The 14908-nt window shown below is 45.1% G+C and overlaps 1 protein-coding gene and 1 non-coding gene across 3 annotated transcripts in view; both read right to left on the bottom strand.

Annotated features, from left to right (window-relative positions):
* Positions 1–14908, bottom strand: part of LOC121543554 (neuroepithelial cell-transforming gene 1 protein-like) — a 36126-nt gene that overhangs the window by 3869 nt on the left and 17349 nt on the right. The window contains exons 2-3 of one of the 2 annotated variants that reach the window (XM_045208883.1): positions 14039–14105; positions 9861–9923 (exon numbers count right to left, since the gene is read on the bottom strand). In XM_045208883.1, the coding sequence (XP_045064818.1) occupies positions 9861–9923; positions 14039–14105 (130 nt within the window). Of the gene's footprint in view, positions 1–3029; positions 3254–9860; positions 9924–14038; positions 14106–14908 lie in introns of those variants that run through there. The other variant, XM_045208884.1, reaches the window with a different exon arrangement.
* Positions 3445–3520, bottom strand: trnat-ugu. The gene has a single exon. It is a non-coding gene; the product is annotated as a tRNA-Thr (tRNA).

Below are 14908 nucleotides of genomic sequence, written 5' to 3'. Positions count from 1 at the left end.
GCTTTCAGCTGTCTAACACACTCACAATACACACACACGCACACACAACTACTCAGCATTATGGCCTGACTAAAGTAAACGGGCCGTGAGACAGGGGCTGTTCAGTCACTCAAACATGGGAAAACAAAAGGCCTCATCGTTTAACTCCCGTCTCCCAGAGTTCAGTGAGGTACGGGACAGGACGGTGCTGTGTTTGGACAGCTACAGTAAAACTGGTGTGACTCTGGACGGAAGACCACCAGTGAGAGACAGAGAGGAACTAACAGGCCTCGTCCTAAACAGGCACTAGAATACTGGAATTCTCAGTCTTTTTTTTTTTTAGGAGTCACGGGGGGTGGCGTGGGGGGTTTGTGGGCGCGAGTTGGAACAGGACCTGGAGCCCTCGTCGCGTGAGAGAAGCACCACACCTGTGCCAGGTAATCCCGCTTCACCCCCCTGTACTGAGCCCTGAGGCAGGGAGAGGGAGACCGCAACACTCCCCTGCCAATGCACTGGCCCCCTGCCAACAGCAACAAACATCAGATATCAAAGCACTGCAGATCTGAGGTAATGAATTCATAGACTGTGAGAGAGACCTCTTCAAAAACAGCCAAAACCAGAATCATCATGCTCTTAGACATGATTTGGGAAGAAAAAAATCTGTCTTATGAAATCTATGCTGCATGCTCTATTTGAACCCCCAAGCTCTTAAACTCTCTGAGCCTTCTCCTGACTCAGGATGAATGGGGTTTTGCCTTGGCTCAGCGAAACTGGGGGAACAGAGAGCCATTCAGGCTCCTCCTGGCCCCAGAAGCAGACCACAGCTGCAGAACAGATCTACCACAGAGTCTGGCGTAAAAGCCACCGTGACTGCAGCCAGCTAGGGTCATGATCCAAATGTGGTCGGGTCTTTGACCAGGACCGCCAGACAGTCCAGGAACTTATCTAAACCACTCTATCCCAGAGCCAATAAACCGAGAGGACTAGCACTGACCACATCCGAACCACTCTGACGGTGGTCGAGAAATGGTATGGTCAGAAAGGAATCCCAATCCTAAACACAGGACCGGTTTAAACCGCTTTAGACTTTATTTTAAAATGGGCCTCATTACTGAGTGGAGAGAGGACCATAACAGGCACACTGTGTCCAACTAGTGTGCTGTAAACCCCATTGGACAATGGAAACTTAGAGGGTAAATTTGCTTTGGAAATCAAGGGGTCTTCCAATGTAAACTTTGGAAACGTGTTGCCCATTGTGCCTTTCCTGTCATTTGGAGACCGGCCCTGGAATAACAAAGGCCATTGGTGCTGTTCTTTGTACGCCCACCCAGTGTTACTATCAGCTGGAGAGAGCAACATGCAGACTGATAGGACTAGGGGTAGTTTCTATTCCAGGCAGTTGGACTACAGGGAACTCCCTGGAACACTGTCCAGTCTCACTCCCTTCAGGAAGCCAGACATATCCGGGATTTGTGCTGCTGGACTGTTTCGTTCTGTACGGTCTTTGGAACAACCAACAACCGACCCCCCACCCCCTAATACAACGCAGATTGAGGGACCATGGGTACTCACTCAAATCTTCCCTAATGTCCTAAATTGGCCTCTGGTGGTATTTTAATAACAACCCCCCTTCCTCCTCTCTTACCCACAATTCTCTTCTACCTCGTTATCTCCAACCAGAGAGCCAAAGGCTCATCAACTAACTTTATCCACTTTTTCAGCCAGCCCCCCCAAAAGCCCCTTCCTGTGCCCCTGGCCTCCCTTTGATGTAACCCCACGTGTTAATCCCTGCTTGCTTGGCTGTCCCTCCCTGCTGCAGCAGCTCTCTCTATCCCACTGATTACAGCATAGCTGATAGCAGGGCTGGGCTCTGAGGGAGTGGAACACCACTAATGTTTACCCTGGACTCATCACAGAGTAACTAAAAACGGGTGTCACAATCATGAACATCTGTTGAGAAACGCGACTACTCACTTCATTGAAGAACTCAACTTCTCCTTTCTGATTTACCAACAATGTAGCCGCTGGCTTCCCCCTGAACCCCCTTCCCGAAATCTAACCACAAAGACCTTGAATGGGGGAAGGAAGGAGACTAGAGAAGTGAGTCAAAAAAGGATTCTGCTGACCAGTGGCTCTGTGTGAATCAGAGAAGAGGCACACCTGGGTTTCTACCCCCTGTCCCTTTAATTGTGTGTGAGGAATGCTCTCAGCCTGCTGTGTGAGCACTCACACCTGAGAGACGCTTCACTGCACTCACTGCCAGGGCTCTGAGAAAAGCCTGGGGGGGTTGGGGGAATCCCAACTGGCAAACTAAAATGTGCAATAATGTTGCCATTAAAAGTTCCAACTTCAAACCCCATAAATTCCAAGTTAGAATGTTATTGCAATGAAAGAATACAATGGTCCTCTGTAGCTCAGCTGGTAGAGCACGGCGCTTGTAACGCCAAGGTAGTGGGTTCGATCCCCGGGACCACCCATACACAAAAATGTATGCACGCATGACTGAGTCGCTTTGGATAAAAGCGTCTGCTAAATGGCATATTAAGATTAGGTGAGAAGTCGCAAACATGGTGCTGATTTCAGTATGGCTATTTGTCCCCTGCTGCTACACTACTGGTGTGGTACTAGTCATCCCCCAGGGCTAGGCTGCATTACCTGTCTGGGCAGATAGATTCACACAAAAACCAGCAAAGCTAAAGGGATGGATCGTTTTATGACCTCTGCTCAACAGGTTGAAGTTATCTTCAGTCCGACAGTATCATAGAACAGAAATCTCTAAAAGTTTGAATTGAACAAGGTTCTGCCAGAGACTAAACACACACCTTACTAAGGTGCAGAGTTCAGGTAAGATATGAAGCTGTTGTTTACAAGGCATGTGACAAATAAAATTGGATTTGATAGCAGAGATAACAGCTGATTCACTCACAGATCTGATAAGAGAGATTAGTGGCTATCGCAGCAGAGAACAAGTTCCTGTCCAACTGATACCAAATGACAGAGCCAGCAGAAAGAACATATTAGATCAATCACTTCTTCTCCCAGTATCTCACCTCGGACTCTTTGTTGGCTTGGTTCTGACCGTCTATAGCTTGTAGAGTCCGTTTGATAGTCACCAAGCTACCCAGTTCATCGTAAGCCACCATAGCTTTGAGTTAAAAAATCCAACAAGGTTTCTGCTATATCCAGTTAGTCTTCAAATGATGTCCCCCTCTATTCCTCTTCTTCTTGCTCCGCTATGGGACTTCAGAAAACTCCACACACTACTGCTCTCTCATTCTAGACTTTGGTCTGAGGTGGAGTTAGGGAGGGAGGGTTTAAATATTCAGGGCTGGTAAAGGGAGGAGCAAGCTCTCCAAACCCCTCCCACCGTTAAGGTGGGTTACCATTGGAGGAATCAGACTTTTTTTTTTGCAGACGCTCTTATCCAGAGCGATTTACAGTTAGTGAGTGCATACATTTTCATACTGGCCCCCCGTGGGAAACGAACCCACAACCCTGGCGTTACAAGCGCCATGCTCTACCAACTGAGCTACACAGGGCCTCTTCTTGGACGTGTGAAGAGCTATACAGGCGAAGAACCCTGTTTGCTTTTTGTTGGCGATTCACACACACACTAAATATATTTTTAAAGAATTTACAGAAAACGAGCATGGCTCCTCACAAAGAGAGGATAGTGTGATCACAAACCATGCAGGACACCTGTAGTACTGGGAAAATTCCATGAAGTGAGGCTTCTGTTGTTAAAGTGAATGGAAAAGTTATGCACCATGTGCAGACAGTATTACAGAACAATGATCTCTAAAAGTTTGGCTTGAACAAGGTAGTAACCTGCTAGAGACTAACACACACACCCTGCTAAGGAATTTTTTTTTACCCAATATTATGATTGCGATTTTACTTGCGAAGTTAGATCAAAACACATCGGTGAACAATTCCGAGTCTATGGTTGGTGTTGTTTGGCATGACAACTAATGAAAAAGCAAGGTAAAGTAGACGTTGTTGTGACAGGGTAGGAACCAGTGTTGGTCAGAGTTTCCCAGGAGACCCTAATTACATTTGAATGTTACATACATAGCATTAAAAAATATGGATGTCAATATTGCAATTTAGATTAAAATGAGATTAATTGAGCAGCCCTAACTCAGATAAGAGAAACTTGCTTAATGTTTTTAAATGTGTTTTAAAACTAAACTAAATAGAGAAACACCTTCTGAGCTCAGATACTGATGCATCATGTGAAAAAGTAGGCCTAGAGGAATTCTACTTCAGATAATTAATCAAGTCAATTCCTTGAAAACAGCAGTTGTAAATATCCACCTATAGAATCTAGTTCAAACACAACCTATAAGTAGAGTGAACCATCATGTAATAAATATCACCGCTCATTATTGAGGGAGTAAATATGGAACACTTCTTTGTCCCCTGGCTTTCTGGTGTGAAGGGTGTAAAGTGCACCACTGTTTGTTGTCTGCTTTAGCTAACGACAGACAGCTGTTACCAGGCTCTGATCAGCAGGGGATGGGGGCGATCAATTAGAATATCAATAAGGGGGGCCCACTCACTCACCTCCTTATTATATCACACTCCTCACGACACACACGGTCTGCACTGGACCCTGTTTATTGAGGGCAGAAGTGTAGGGTGTGGGGTGGGTGGGTTTAAATTAAGGGAGTTTAGTTCGTTATTACCCAGAATGCTAGTAGATACTATAGACTTCCAGTCATTGTGCTAACGCTAGTTAGCAACTTCCTTCAAACTGCACACAGAGACATAAAAATGGTATCCACGAGTTCACCAGACTCTGGGGTAGTAGATAAAGGGCTTCATTGCCAAAATCCTGACGTATCCCTTTAAAAGGTGTGTGTGTGGGGGGGGCGGTGTAAATGCATCCAGTTTAACAGTAAAGAGGAAGTGAGAAACTAAACTAAGTTCATTCTGAAACAGAGTTTAAGTAAAACACAAGCTTGCTTCCCTTTTCCTGCACACCAACTCTCATTTCACAGCCAGACACAATCATGCTCCATTTGAATGAAAGTGAACTGAAACTGTGATTAAAGAAGTGAAAACACCTGAAGCTAGCCACTAAACCTTGCACATGTTGCTACATACCCATATAACTGCTGCGCAAATGGACTGCAGAATGCAAGGTGTTGATTGTGTGATGGACTGGATAATGTGCTGAGGTGCTATGTGGTGGAAGGGCTGTAAAACCTTGCTATTCATTTAGCCACAGTCTGTGTGTGTGTGTGTGTGTCTGTGTTTTGAGCAAATTAATTAGACCAATGTGAAGGCTAAAATTCACCCTCCTGTGTAAATACTGAGGTGTGAAACAGGACATATGCAACTAAGCATGTGTGAGAGTGAGAAAGTGTGTGTGTGTGTGTGTGTGTGGTGACAGAAGTGAGAGAAACCCCAGATGGGTTATTGCTGCTAAACTACATGAGGATTGGCACCATGGTTGGGAATGTGTTCATTAGGACTGTCTGTTTACTCTGAGGTAAAACTGATCATGTTATATAGACCAACGGGGCTCTGGAAGTCTGGCCTACATCACTCCACAAGCAGTGTCCACTCCACAAACTGGCCCAACTAGTGGCTAGTCAGGATTCACACCTCAGGGCAAGGTGTCAAATGGTAAATAATAGCCCAGGGGGAAAAGTCTCACTACATGTTGATTTGGGTGATGATTGGATTACTTGTGAAAAAGGGGACAGCAGTTGGCCAGAAGGGAGGATGGTGTGAATGATTATTCAGGTGAGACTGAATAATAATATTTACAAAATGTCTGTTTGCTGGAATATGAATCAGGATACGAACAGTCCGGAGGAGATAGACTATAACCACACCACTGCCCCAGCGTACATTTCCAGTGCAGAAGGTCATGATTGATTGTATGCGAATGTCTGTGTATACAGGAAAAGAGGCTGTTTTGTGCAATCATCCAGGCACAGGGAAGACAACGCGGTGCATCCCCGTGTTAGTCACTCCGTGTGGGGAAACCTGAGGCTCAGCCACCCCTCTGTCTGGGCCATTACCCGTGAGCGAACCACCGCATTTAACCATGGCAAGGGGACTGGGAATATGGCAGCATACAAACAGTGTAACTACTCACTCCGCAAGGCAATTAAAACAGGTAAAACATCAGTATAGAGACAAAGTGGAGTCTCAATTCAACGGCCCAGACACGAGACATATGTGGCAGGGTCTACAGACAATCACGGACTACAAAAGGAAAAGTAGCCATAGCATTACCCTCCAGTCTACTGCAGTACCTCCCTGACAGGAACAAACAGAGCTCTGGGGCTTACATCCCCTCCACATCAACAGTACAGGAAAAGGCTAGTGTTTCATTAGAGCTGTGGAGAAGGCACAACAGCCAACACTGTCTAAAGGGACGCATTCACTCAACAAGTGGTGGGACCATTGCCCCCTGGTGGTGGGAGTTTGGTGCAAGAATTCAGGTACAATAGATGGCAGATGTGATCTAGTATGAATCTAATATTATTGGATTATTTCTCCCTGTATACATTTGGTCTGTGAGTCCTTATTTGGGCAGGCAGGAAGAGAATAGGCCTACGGGTGTTTATATACTATGATGAACCACGGCTTTAGTGTGATCGTCTCAAACAAGCCCAGGCACTCCAAGATTGAGTGGGCCAAGAGAAAGAAAGATAGTTTCGTTTCTGATACACCAACTCCTGTATTGTCCCATTTCTCACTATTTGGAATTTGCCTCATTTGATCTCTTTCCATTCTTCCCCACCTTCCACCTCTACCTGTTTCCCAACTTCCTGTGGTCTCATTCCTCCCTCTGTCCCTCATCCCTCTGCCTTACTGCCAATCAACCTAGAAAAACTAAAGTAGTCTGTCTCTTCAGCAGCTATTGGAGGGGAGATGAGGACAGGGCTTCTTATCCAGCAGTGCCCCACTAAAACCCATCACAGAGTAGCCATTAAAAACAATACCAGAGATAGCTTTCACACCAGACAAACGTCCCCCGTTTACTCAATAGTTTACTTAAGTGTGTTTTACTCAGTGCACACACCCAGGGCTTCTCTGGTTGCTACCAAACAGTGTGGAGGTAACCAAGAACCACAGGTTTGTCATGACACTGATCAATGCCACAGTCATAGAGTGCACACACACACACACACACACACACACACACACACACACGTCTAGCTAACCCACCAAGCAAACATGCAGAAGAGAAAAAGAGGTATGGTCAAAGGAGCTGGGAAAGTCACAACTTGTGGCTTCTGGTTTTTCAAGGAACCCGGATTCCAGCCAGGACTAGCGATACTCAATACAAGTGTGCAGCATTTACAGCAAACACCTTCTAGTCAGCTACTCAACCCTCCTACCCTGTATTTATTGTGGCAACATTTTGGCTCTCTGGGCGAGCGTGCAGGTGGCAGGTCAAACCTGGAGGGGTGAGGAGGAGGGGGGCAGAGAACCATATAACAATAGAAGTAGCCTATTGTTTCTAGGTTGTTTACCTGCCTCAACCCCCTCCACTTGGGCCAAAGAGCCAGACAGCAGGGGGTGGTTGAAGATGTATTTGGGGAGGTGTGTGGGGGAGGGGAGTGGATCTGGTCTGGTGCAACAGGTTTGCGAATAGGCCGTGACTGCGAATCCATAGGTAACTGCCCCATCCCCTCCTGGATCCCTTTTCCCCAGAGCTGGGGGGAATTTACTCACTTTCAATCGTGAATAATAATTCTTCAAGTTTTACCGGTGAAACGTCCATGCAGCGTCTGCATGCCAACTATTGGATCTCAATCCGTTTCATGGGGAGATGCATTTAGATCTTCTTGAGTTATACAGCGTTGTTCTGAAGTAGCCTACATACAATGTGGTTTTGAATTATGTACAGTGGGCAAATTTTAGAGCAGATGGGTTAACAAACTGTAGTATGCCTGTGTTTAGTTTAAACCAAAGCACATATTTTGCCTGTTGGAGCACGCTGTTAAGGGCTGGCCACATGAGTGGAAAAATGCAACCAATCACACAATCATCCTAAATTCTAATAAGAAATTAGGTGGTGTTTTTTGTCTTCCAGTAAAACTATAATATGCTATTATATTCAGTTATGTGATCTTGTATGTAGACATTGATTCAGCTTTGATCTAACTTTATTAAAACAAGCACCATTCGCCAGAGTAGACCATTCTCCTAGCAGCCGAATGAGTCCATTTGACATTTTAGTCATTTAGCAGACGCTCTTATCCAGAGCGACTTACAGCAGCAATTAGGGTTAAGAGCCTTGCTCAAGGGCACAACAGATTTTTCTAATCAGATGAATAATTGTACCCAGTTCAATTTCACACCAACCTCTATGGACAGGCCACATTCTTAGTAAACACGTACGCTTTTTATGCTCAATGGGTGACATGTCTGGTGACTATGCAGGCCATGGAAGAAGTGGAAATTTTCAGCTTCCAGGAATTGTGTACAGATCCTTGCGACATGGGGCTGTGCATTATCAGGCTGAAACATGAGGTGACTACCAGTGGAAATGGCTCAAATCTGATTAAGCGTAATGATGTAGGGTTGTTTATAAACAGTGATGGGCATATCTTTTTAATGCACTACTATCAAGTCTCATCAGGTCACCCTCAACTTTCGAGTATTTTCAGACCCAAACATTTCACTGAAGAAATATGAAGCGATCCAAAAAGCAAAATTAGGCTCCGCTGGGGAGCAACGGACTAATTCCAATAAACTTGCCAAGCGATATTTCACTAGAAGTCATAGTTGGGCAACAATGGAGAGAGGGATTCACTAGCCCTCTCCTTTGGCATCAAAAGTATAAGTGTTTCCTAGAAATGTGGCCTGTCATAGTGTTTTTTGAGTAATTGAATCTGATTAGACAGAAAAGAAAGAAGAGTGCTTGTTATGTTTTGAGTGTGATAATTATACCCTGAATATAACCTTGTTATTGTTATTTTATTGTGTTACTTTGTTTTTTTTATTTTATTTAGTAAATATTTTCTTAACTATTTCTTGAACTGCATTGTTAGTTAAGGGCTTGTAAGTAAGCATTTCACAGAAAAGTCTACGCCGGTTGTATTCGGCGTATGTGACAAATAAGATTTGATTTGATGAAGACAGCTTGTCTGTCCAAACGTTGGTTATTCAATTCTTGTATCTGAGCTCCTAGAGTGAGCGGCTCTCCTTTTCTTTTCAAGTGTTCTACTCCGCTAGCCAGCACCTCGCTAAAACAGGTGTGCCTTTCTTTCGCCTCCAGATTGAGTGTGATAATGAAACAATCGGTGAAAACAGAGAGCATTGCTATGGGTGATTATCAAGAATATCCTTTTATGTTGGAATACTGGTGACAGGCCTAGGGTGTGTGAGTCAAACACCCAGACAACAACAGACCCACATTCTAAGGACGTTTACCAACCATCGAGTCCTGATCGTCAACTTACAAAAATCAAGAATCATAGTTAACTACAGTAGATTTGGTGGGAAAATTCCCCAAACATGAGTTGATGAGTGTTGTGATGGTTGCTGTAAACAAACATGGTCCTTATCTGGATGGTTTTCAGTGATATGCTCAAGTATCACAAACAAACAGGACGGGGCTAGACTTTGGATAGGCTATAGGCCTAGCTTCTTCAGACCTCAGCCAAAGATATACTGAGGTCAGGAAACCGTCCTCCATGTTGGCACCAAACAATCCAATGCAATAACATTCTAAATCTAGAATGCAATTTCCCGTACATTCATGAATGTCAACAACTCTTGGGGACAACAACAGTTTACAGAGCTGTGTGCATCACTTTGACAAATGGATCTAGGACCAGTAATGCTGGTTTAGGGTATCTATATTGTGAACTCAGATCAGTGATATGGGCCGGTTCATTGTGTTTTACCTTCAAGTCAAAGCTGCACAGGCTGACTGCATCAGAGACATCCTTCTCTCTGCGCTTCCGCTTCTGGGGACAGATAGAAATGAGATTGTTATTATTCAAATTTAGACAGATAAAAACTTACCCATATCTATTATATACACAGGTAGACACACCAATACTCCCACAGATACTCTTAGGCAGATACCCAAATAGCTTCACACAAAACAACTACACATAGTCTGGACTTAGATAAGAACAGACAACCACCACCACTCTGCCCCATTACCCTGTCCCATCCTGGTTTGAGAATAGCCCCAGTGAAGTGAAGAACTGCCCTATTGCTAAGCCCTATTGCCCCAGGGACAATGTTCACCCCTGGAGGTTCCATTGGGAACAGGAAAGGGTTTTAATGAAACACAAGCACACTTTAACACCTGGAGAGAAGACCAGCTGGCAGGTGAGATGAGTTCTGGCCCTGAGTTTGTGTGTATGTGACTAGGGCTGTATGTGACTAGGGCTGTACCGCCGGGGCTCTTAGGGCTCTGTCATTATGGCACATTAACGATGGAGTGAGTAGAGGCCATCACAGGGTATTCAGGAAGCCGAGAAGTGACCACCGGTGTGCAGAGAGAGACTGGACAGTGTAAGACAGTTTGTTGAGGTAGTTGTTTGTTTTGAATAATTTGTTTTGAAGGGGGTAAATGGACATTTCTTCCTCAAACCTACTAGCTTTCCCACAGTAAAAAGAACTCCTTGTGCAATATCTGATCACACGAGGTGAGAAATTTGTCAATTTGCATGGTTCATACATTTCAAGGGGACACAAGGGGCCTACATATGCAATGCCCCAGATAAGAGAACAAAGCTAGATGATAAGCTAACCTACTGAGGGGAGTGAACAGTGCTTTGGCTAACAGAGAGTTGCACAATACTACAGTACAGCTCCTAATCAAGAGATTCTCATTTAGTGCTACAGCGGTTGAATACAGTAGTTTCACGTTCAGTCAGTTTTTTAAAAGGTAGGCTAATTGAGGCAGTTAGATCCTTTGCTGAAGCTAATGAGGGAAGTGGGATCATGGATCAATCAATTAAACTCTTGTTTATAGTAGAGCTGATGGTAAAAGGAGAATCTGAACCTGGCAATCTGATCAAAAGGCTACAGTGCAGCCAGTAATCATCAACTAGCTGTAAAAGGCTCTTTAATCAGCTAGTGACTGTGAACGACTAATCATTAAGCTGATCCCCATTAAAAAAGGAATCAAAGTGACCAGAGAAACCCCCATTAATGCCTTGTTATTATCATCAGAGGGCTTAACTGTTTGAGAGCCTTAAAATGTAATTGTGCTAGGCTAGCTTTTAAAATAACGATTGGTTTTGGGTCCGTTTGTGATTAAATCATCAAAAGGGTGGGCCAGGTTAGAGGGAAAGTTTACACTGGCCTAGAGACAATGTAGCAGCACCTCGGCTCATGAACCTAACAACCTAGTGGCTATGCAATGCAAGTCTGGGCTAGAGGGGTCTTCTCTTCAGAGCCTCCCCCAGACAACAAGGCTTGTTTGAGGGCAGTTTGCTGAGTCTCTTTTGACTGCTGCTGCCCATGCAAATGATACAGTTTTACATTACCATGACATCATGGGCTAGGCTAGACTGACCTTTTAAACAAACCCAGCTTAGGCCTGAGATAAAAGGGCATTCATGTCATGTGGATGTGGAATTCGATATAAAGAACTAGGTGATATTTGTTAAGCATGTTCTGCTTGATAGAAAGGTAGAGGAGATACACATTGATTACACAGAGAGGGGGAAACAGTGAGAGAAGGAGAGAGTGGTAGCCGGGGCGGCAGGTAGCTTAGTGGTTAAGAGCGTTGTGCCAGTAACCGAAAAGGTTGCTGGTTCTGAGCCAACTAGGTGAAAAATCTGTCGATGTGCCCTTGAGCAAGGCACTTAACCCTAATTGCTCATGTAAGTCGCTCTGGATAAGAGCGTCTGCTAAATGACTAAAATGTAAAAAAAATGGAAGGGGAGAGGTGTAGAAAGGGTCGAGTGGGGGTTGGGACTGCGGCAACAGTGGAGTTCCTTCTTTTCTCCCTTTCTCTCTCCCTCTCTCTAGGGCACAACAGTAACCCTGGCCTATTATTGTGGTGGCCTGTTTGTGTGTGTCACATGGAAATGGCTCAATAAAACCATGACCTGGTCAGCTGCCAGAATACACAACCTGTCTGGCTCTATGTAATTACCAGCACAAAGCAAAGCTAGGAGGTAGGTAGGCCTAGAAAAAGGTGGGGGCAGTGGGGCCGTCACAGTCGACACTGTGTCAAGGAATGCCATTGACTCAAGAGATTCTAGAACAGAGACTATGATAATCATACTTAGTACCCCACCTCAGTCTTTTGGTATGTGCTGGGTTGGTTAATGGTGACATAATTTAATTAGGGTGCTTGTACTTCAACACAGGGACACGCACATAGGCACATCAAAATACAATCTCAATTCCTAGGCACACACTTTGACACACATACACATGCCTGTTTGAAGTGGGAATGTTTGCATGGAAAGCGACGCTGACTGACATTCTGGCCGTCTGAACACGTCGCTGGGAGAGACCCTCTCCTATTAATTACCCGCCTACATTCATACAACAGCAGTTGGGTTTGATCTGTTGCTTTTCTTGCACAGAGCTGGAAACCTAAATCACATTCTCAACATTAAAGAACTGCCCTGAGGCCTTGCTAATGTAGTCTGAGACACTATGATAAACACTGCAGTCTTCTTCCTCCCCAAGGCCAGCCCTGCCTAAACACTCCTACCTGTACTGTACTATACCAGCCCCAGCCTCCAGAAAGTCCCGTACCTACCCACATCAAAGCACAGGATCCTCCTGATCTTATTCAGGTTTCAAGGTGGCGATAAGAGAGGATGAGAGACAAAATGAGAAGAAAGGAGCCCACCGTTTCTTTTCTATATTTCTCTCTCTTTGGGTAGAGTTATAAAGGTGAGATAATAGGGGAGTCATGTGAGGGAGGGGGGTATCCTAGGTAACAAGGACCGTATGCTTTTAGAGGTTGAACTAAGCGTGCCAGTTAAAGAAAATTAGGGGAATCAAAGGCAACGTTTGGCACGAGATGAAGAGTCTCTGGCCTCCTCTCCTCTATCCCTCCCTCTTTCCTCCTCCTCCTCCTCCTCCTCCTCCTCGGCTCAGATGAGCGATGGATAGGGTTTCAGCTGAGGTTCACTCATAAACCCTGGAATGCTCCAGGCCTTGTCGTTCCGTTCCTTTCTCTAATCTCTCAACTCTGTTTCCAATCACCAATCGTATTTAGGTCTAGGTTTTACTGTAAACAGCAGGCCGGCCAATCTGAGAGGAACGAGAGCTATGTTGATTCCATTATGTTGAAGGGGAAATAGGAACAGTAAGATTTCCTGGTTTGTTTACTGTTGGGTCTGTCCTGTGCCTGGCATCAGCTGTGAGGGAGCCATGCAATTAAAAAGTTCCTGAATGGAGGATTAGATGGACCTGCAGAGTGCTTACATCACCTCTCACTCAGAGGTGATTGCGAGTTGCCAAAAGAAACTGCACTGGCATGTATACATACTTAGCATCAGTTTACATGGTTTCTGATGCTGCATGAGCGATTCAAGGTTTATTTTGAATGCCTTTATTTTGGGGATCAAGGCTATCATGAACTATACTGATTCCAGATGAGTAATACGTGTGTAAGTGACACCATCATCCACTATGGAGTAATGGGTGAAGACTGGGTTACAATGAACTATGTTCTGAATACTGATACACAGGTGATGCCGGATGCATCCAAGATGCAGTCCAAACCTCCCCTCAAAACCTTAAGACCAAAGTGGATCAGTCATTTGTCTTTATCATTTACCTAAACCTAATACACAGAGTCAGTATCTGTGGTCCAAGTCAGAGGAACTTTACAGCTTTGAATGTCCTATGAGAATGAACAGGTCCACTTGCTTCCGTGCCTGTTTAAAAACACCAAGGCCAGATTTGAAGCCAAAACAGACAGTTATGACAGGGACAGGCACTCTCCGTCCGCACAAACAGGCCAGAAAGCCATAATCATCCCAAACAATGCCAGGACAAAATGTGGATGATAAAGGAATGACCCGAGGTACCGGTCCTGTGAGGGAACAGGGAGCCACAAAAACAAGTGCAGCTGGATGGAGGCTGTACTCACCAGACTGAAGTCCCACTGAGGTCCAGGGGTGAGGAAGGTGAAGGAACTCCCTCTTCTCAGTCCAGGCCTACAAGATGAAGATGGAAATGATTGCATGTTTAACTAGTACAACATTAATAACACCATACACCATAATTCAAAAGGTGACACTACTAATATAGCTTTACATCTCAGGGTACGAGGTGACATCACACGCCACAACTCCACCAGGTAACAACCACACAATCCCACAATGTCCAATGCCGCATGCAAGAATGCAAGCTCACCCCTGCCTTGCGAACATTCAATCATGGTAGTGCAGGAAGAGCCTCAGAAACATAAATTACTCCAGTCATTCAGTGCCTTCCCCGAAGACCCATTCAGACAAAGAGCCATGCTCAGGTGCCACCGTATAAGTCTGTGGCACACGGTGTATGGGAGTATTGGCTCTGGTACATACCACAGCCTGTTGTAGCCATAGCGATGTCCCCTTCGCTGCATCCTCAGACAGCCAGCTAGGATAGACACCCAGCAGAGTAGACCCAGTCAGAGAGCTGTCTTTTACCCCTCACTCGCTGTGCAGCACCCACAGGGTTACCAGGTCTCCAAGATGTCATCACAATACTATTTTCTCGCTCTTTCTATCTATAGGACAGACCGTCTACCCCTCAAAACACGTGTAGGAGGAGCCCCCTACCTACCCCTTTTCTAAAATGGGGAAAGAAAGCAACTGTTCTGCCTCCTGTCAGAAGTTTGTTGAGGGCCTAAGCAGGGAGTGCTTTTTATGAAATACACAGATGAAGCAGGCCTACTGCTCTATTTCGGTCACCCCAAACCTCATGTAACCCCTCAATCTTTAATCATTGACGATAACCTGATGAGGGCGAGAAC

The sequence above is a fragment of the Coregonus clupeaformis genome, chromosome 28, assembly GCF_020615455.1.
Source record: "Coregonus clupeaformis isolate EN_2021a chromosome 28, ASM2061545v1, whole genome shotgun sequence".
Lineage (NCBI taxonomy): Eukaryota > Metazoa > Chordata > Actinopteri > Salmoniformes > Salmonidae > Coregonus > Coregonus clupeaformis.
The sequence above is the reverse complement of the archived record's forward strand: the minus strand, read 5'-3'. Positions and strand labels throughout refer to the sequence as shown.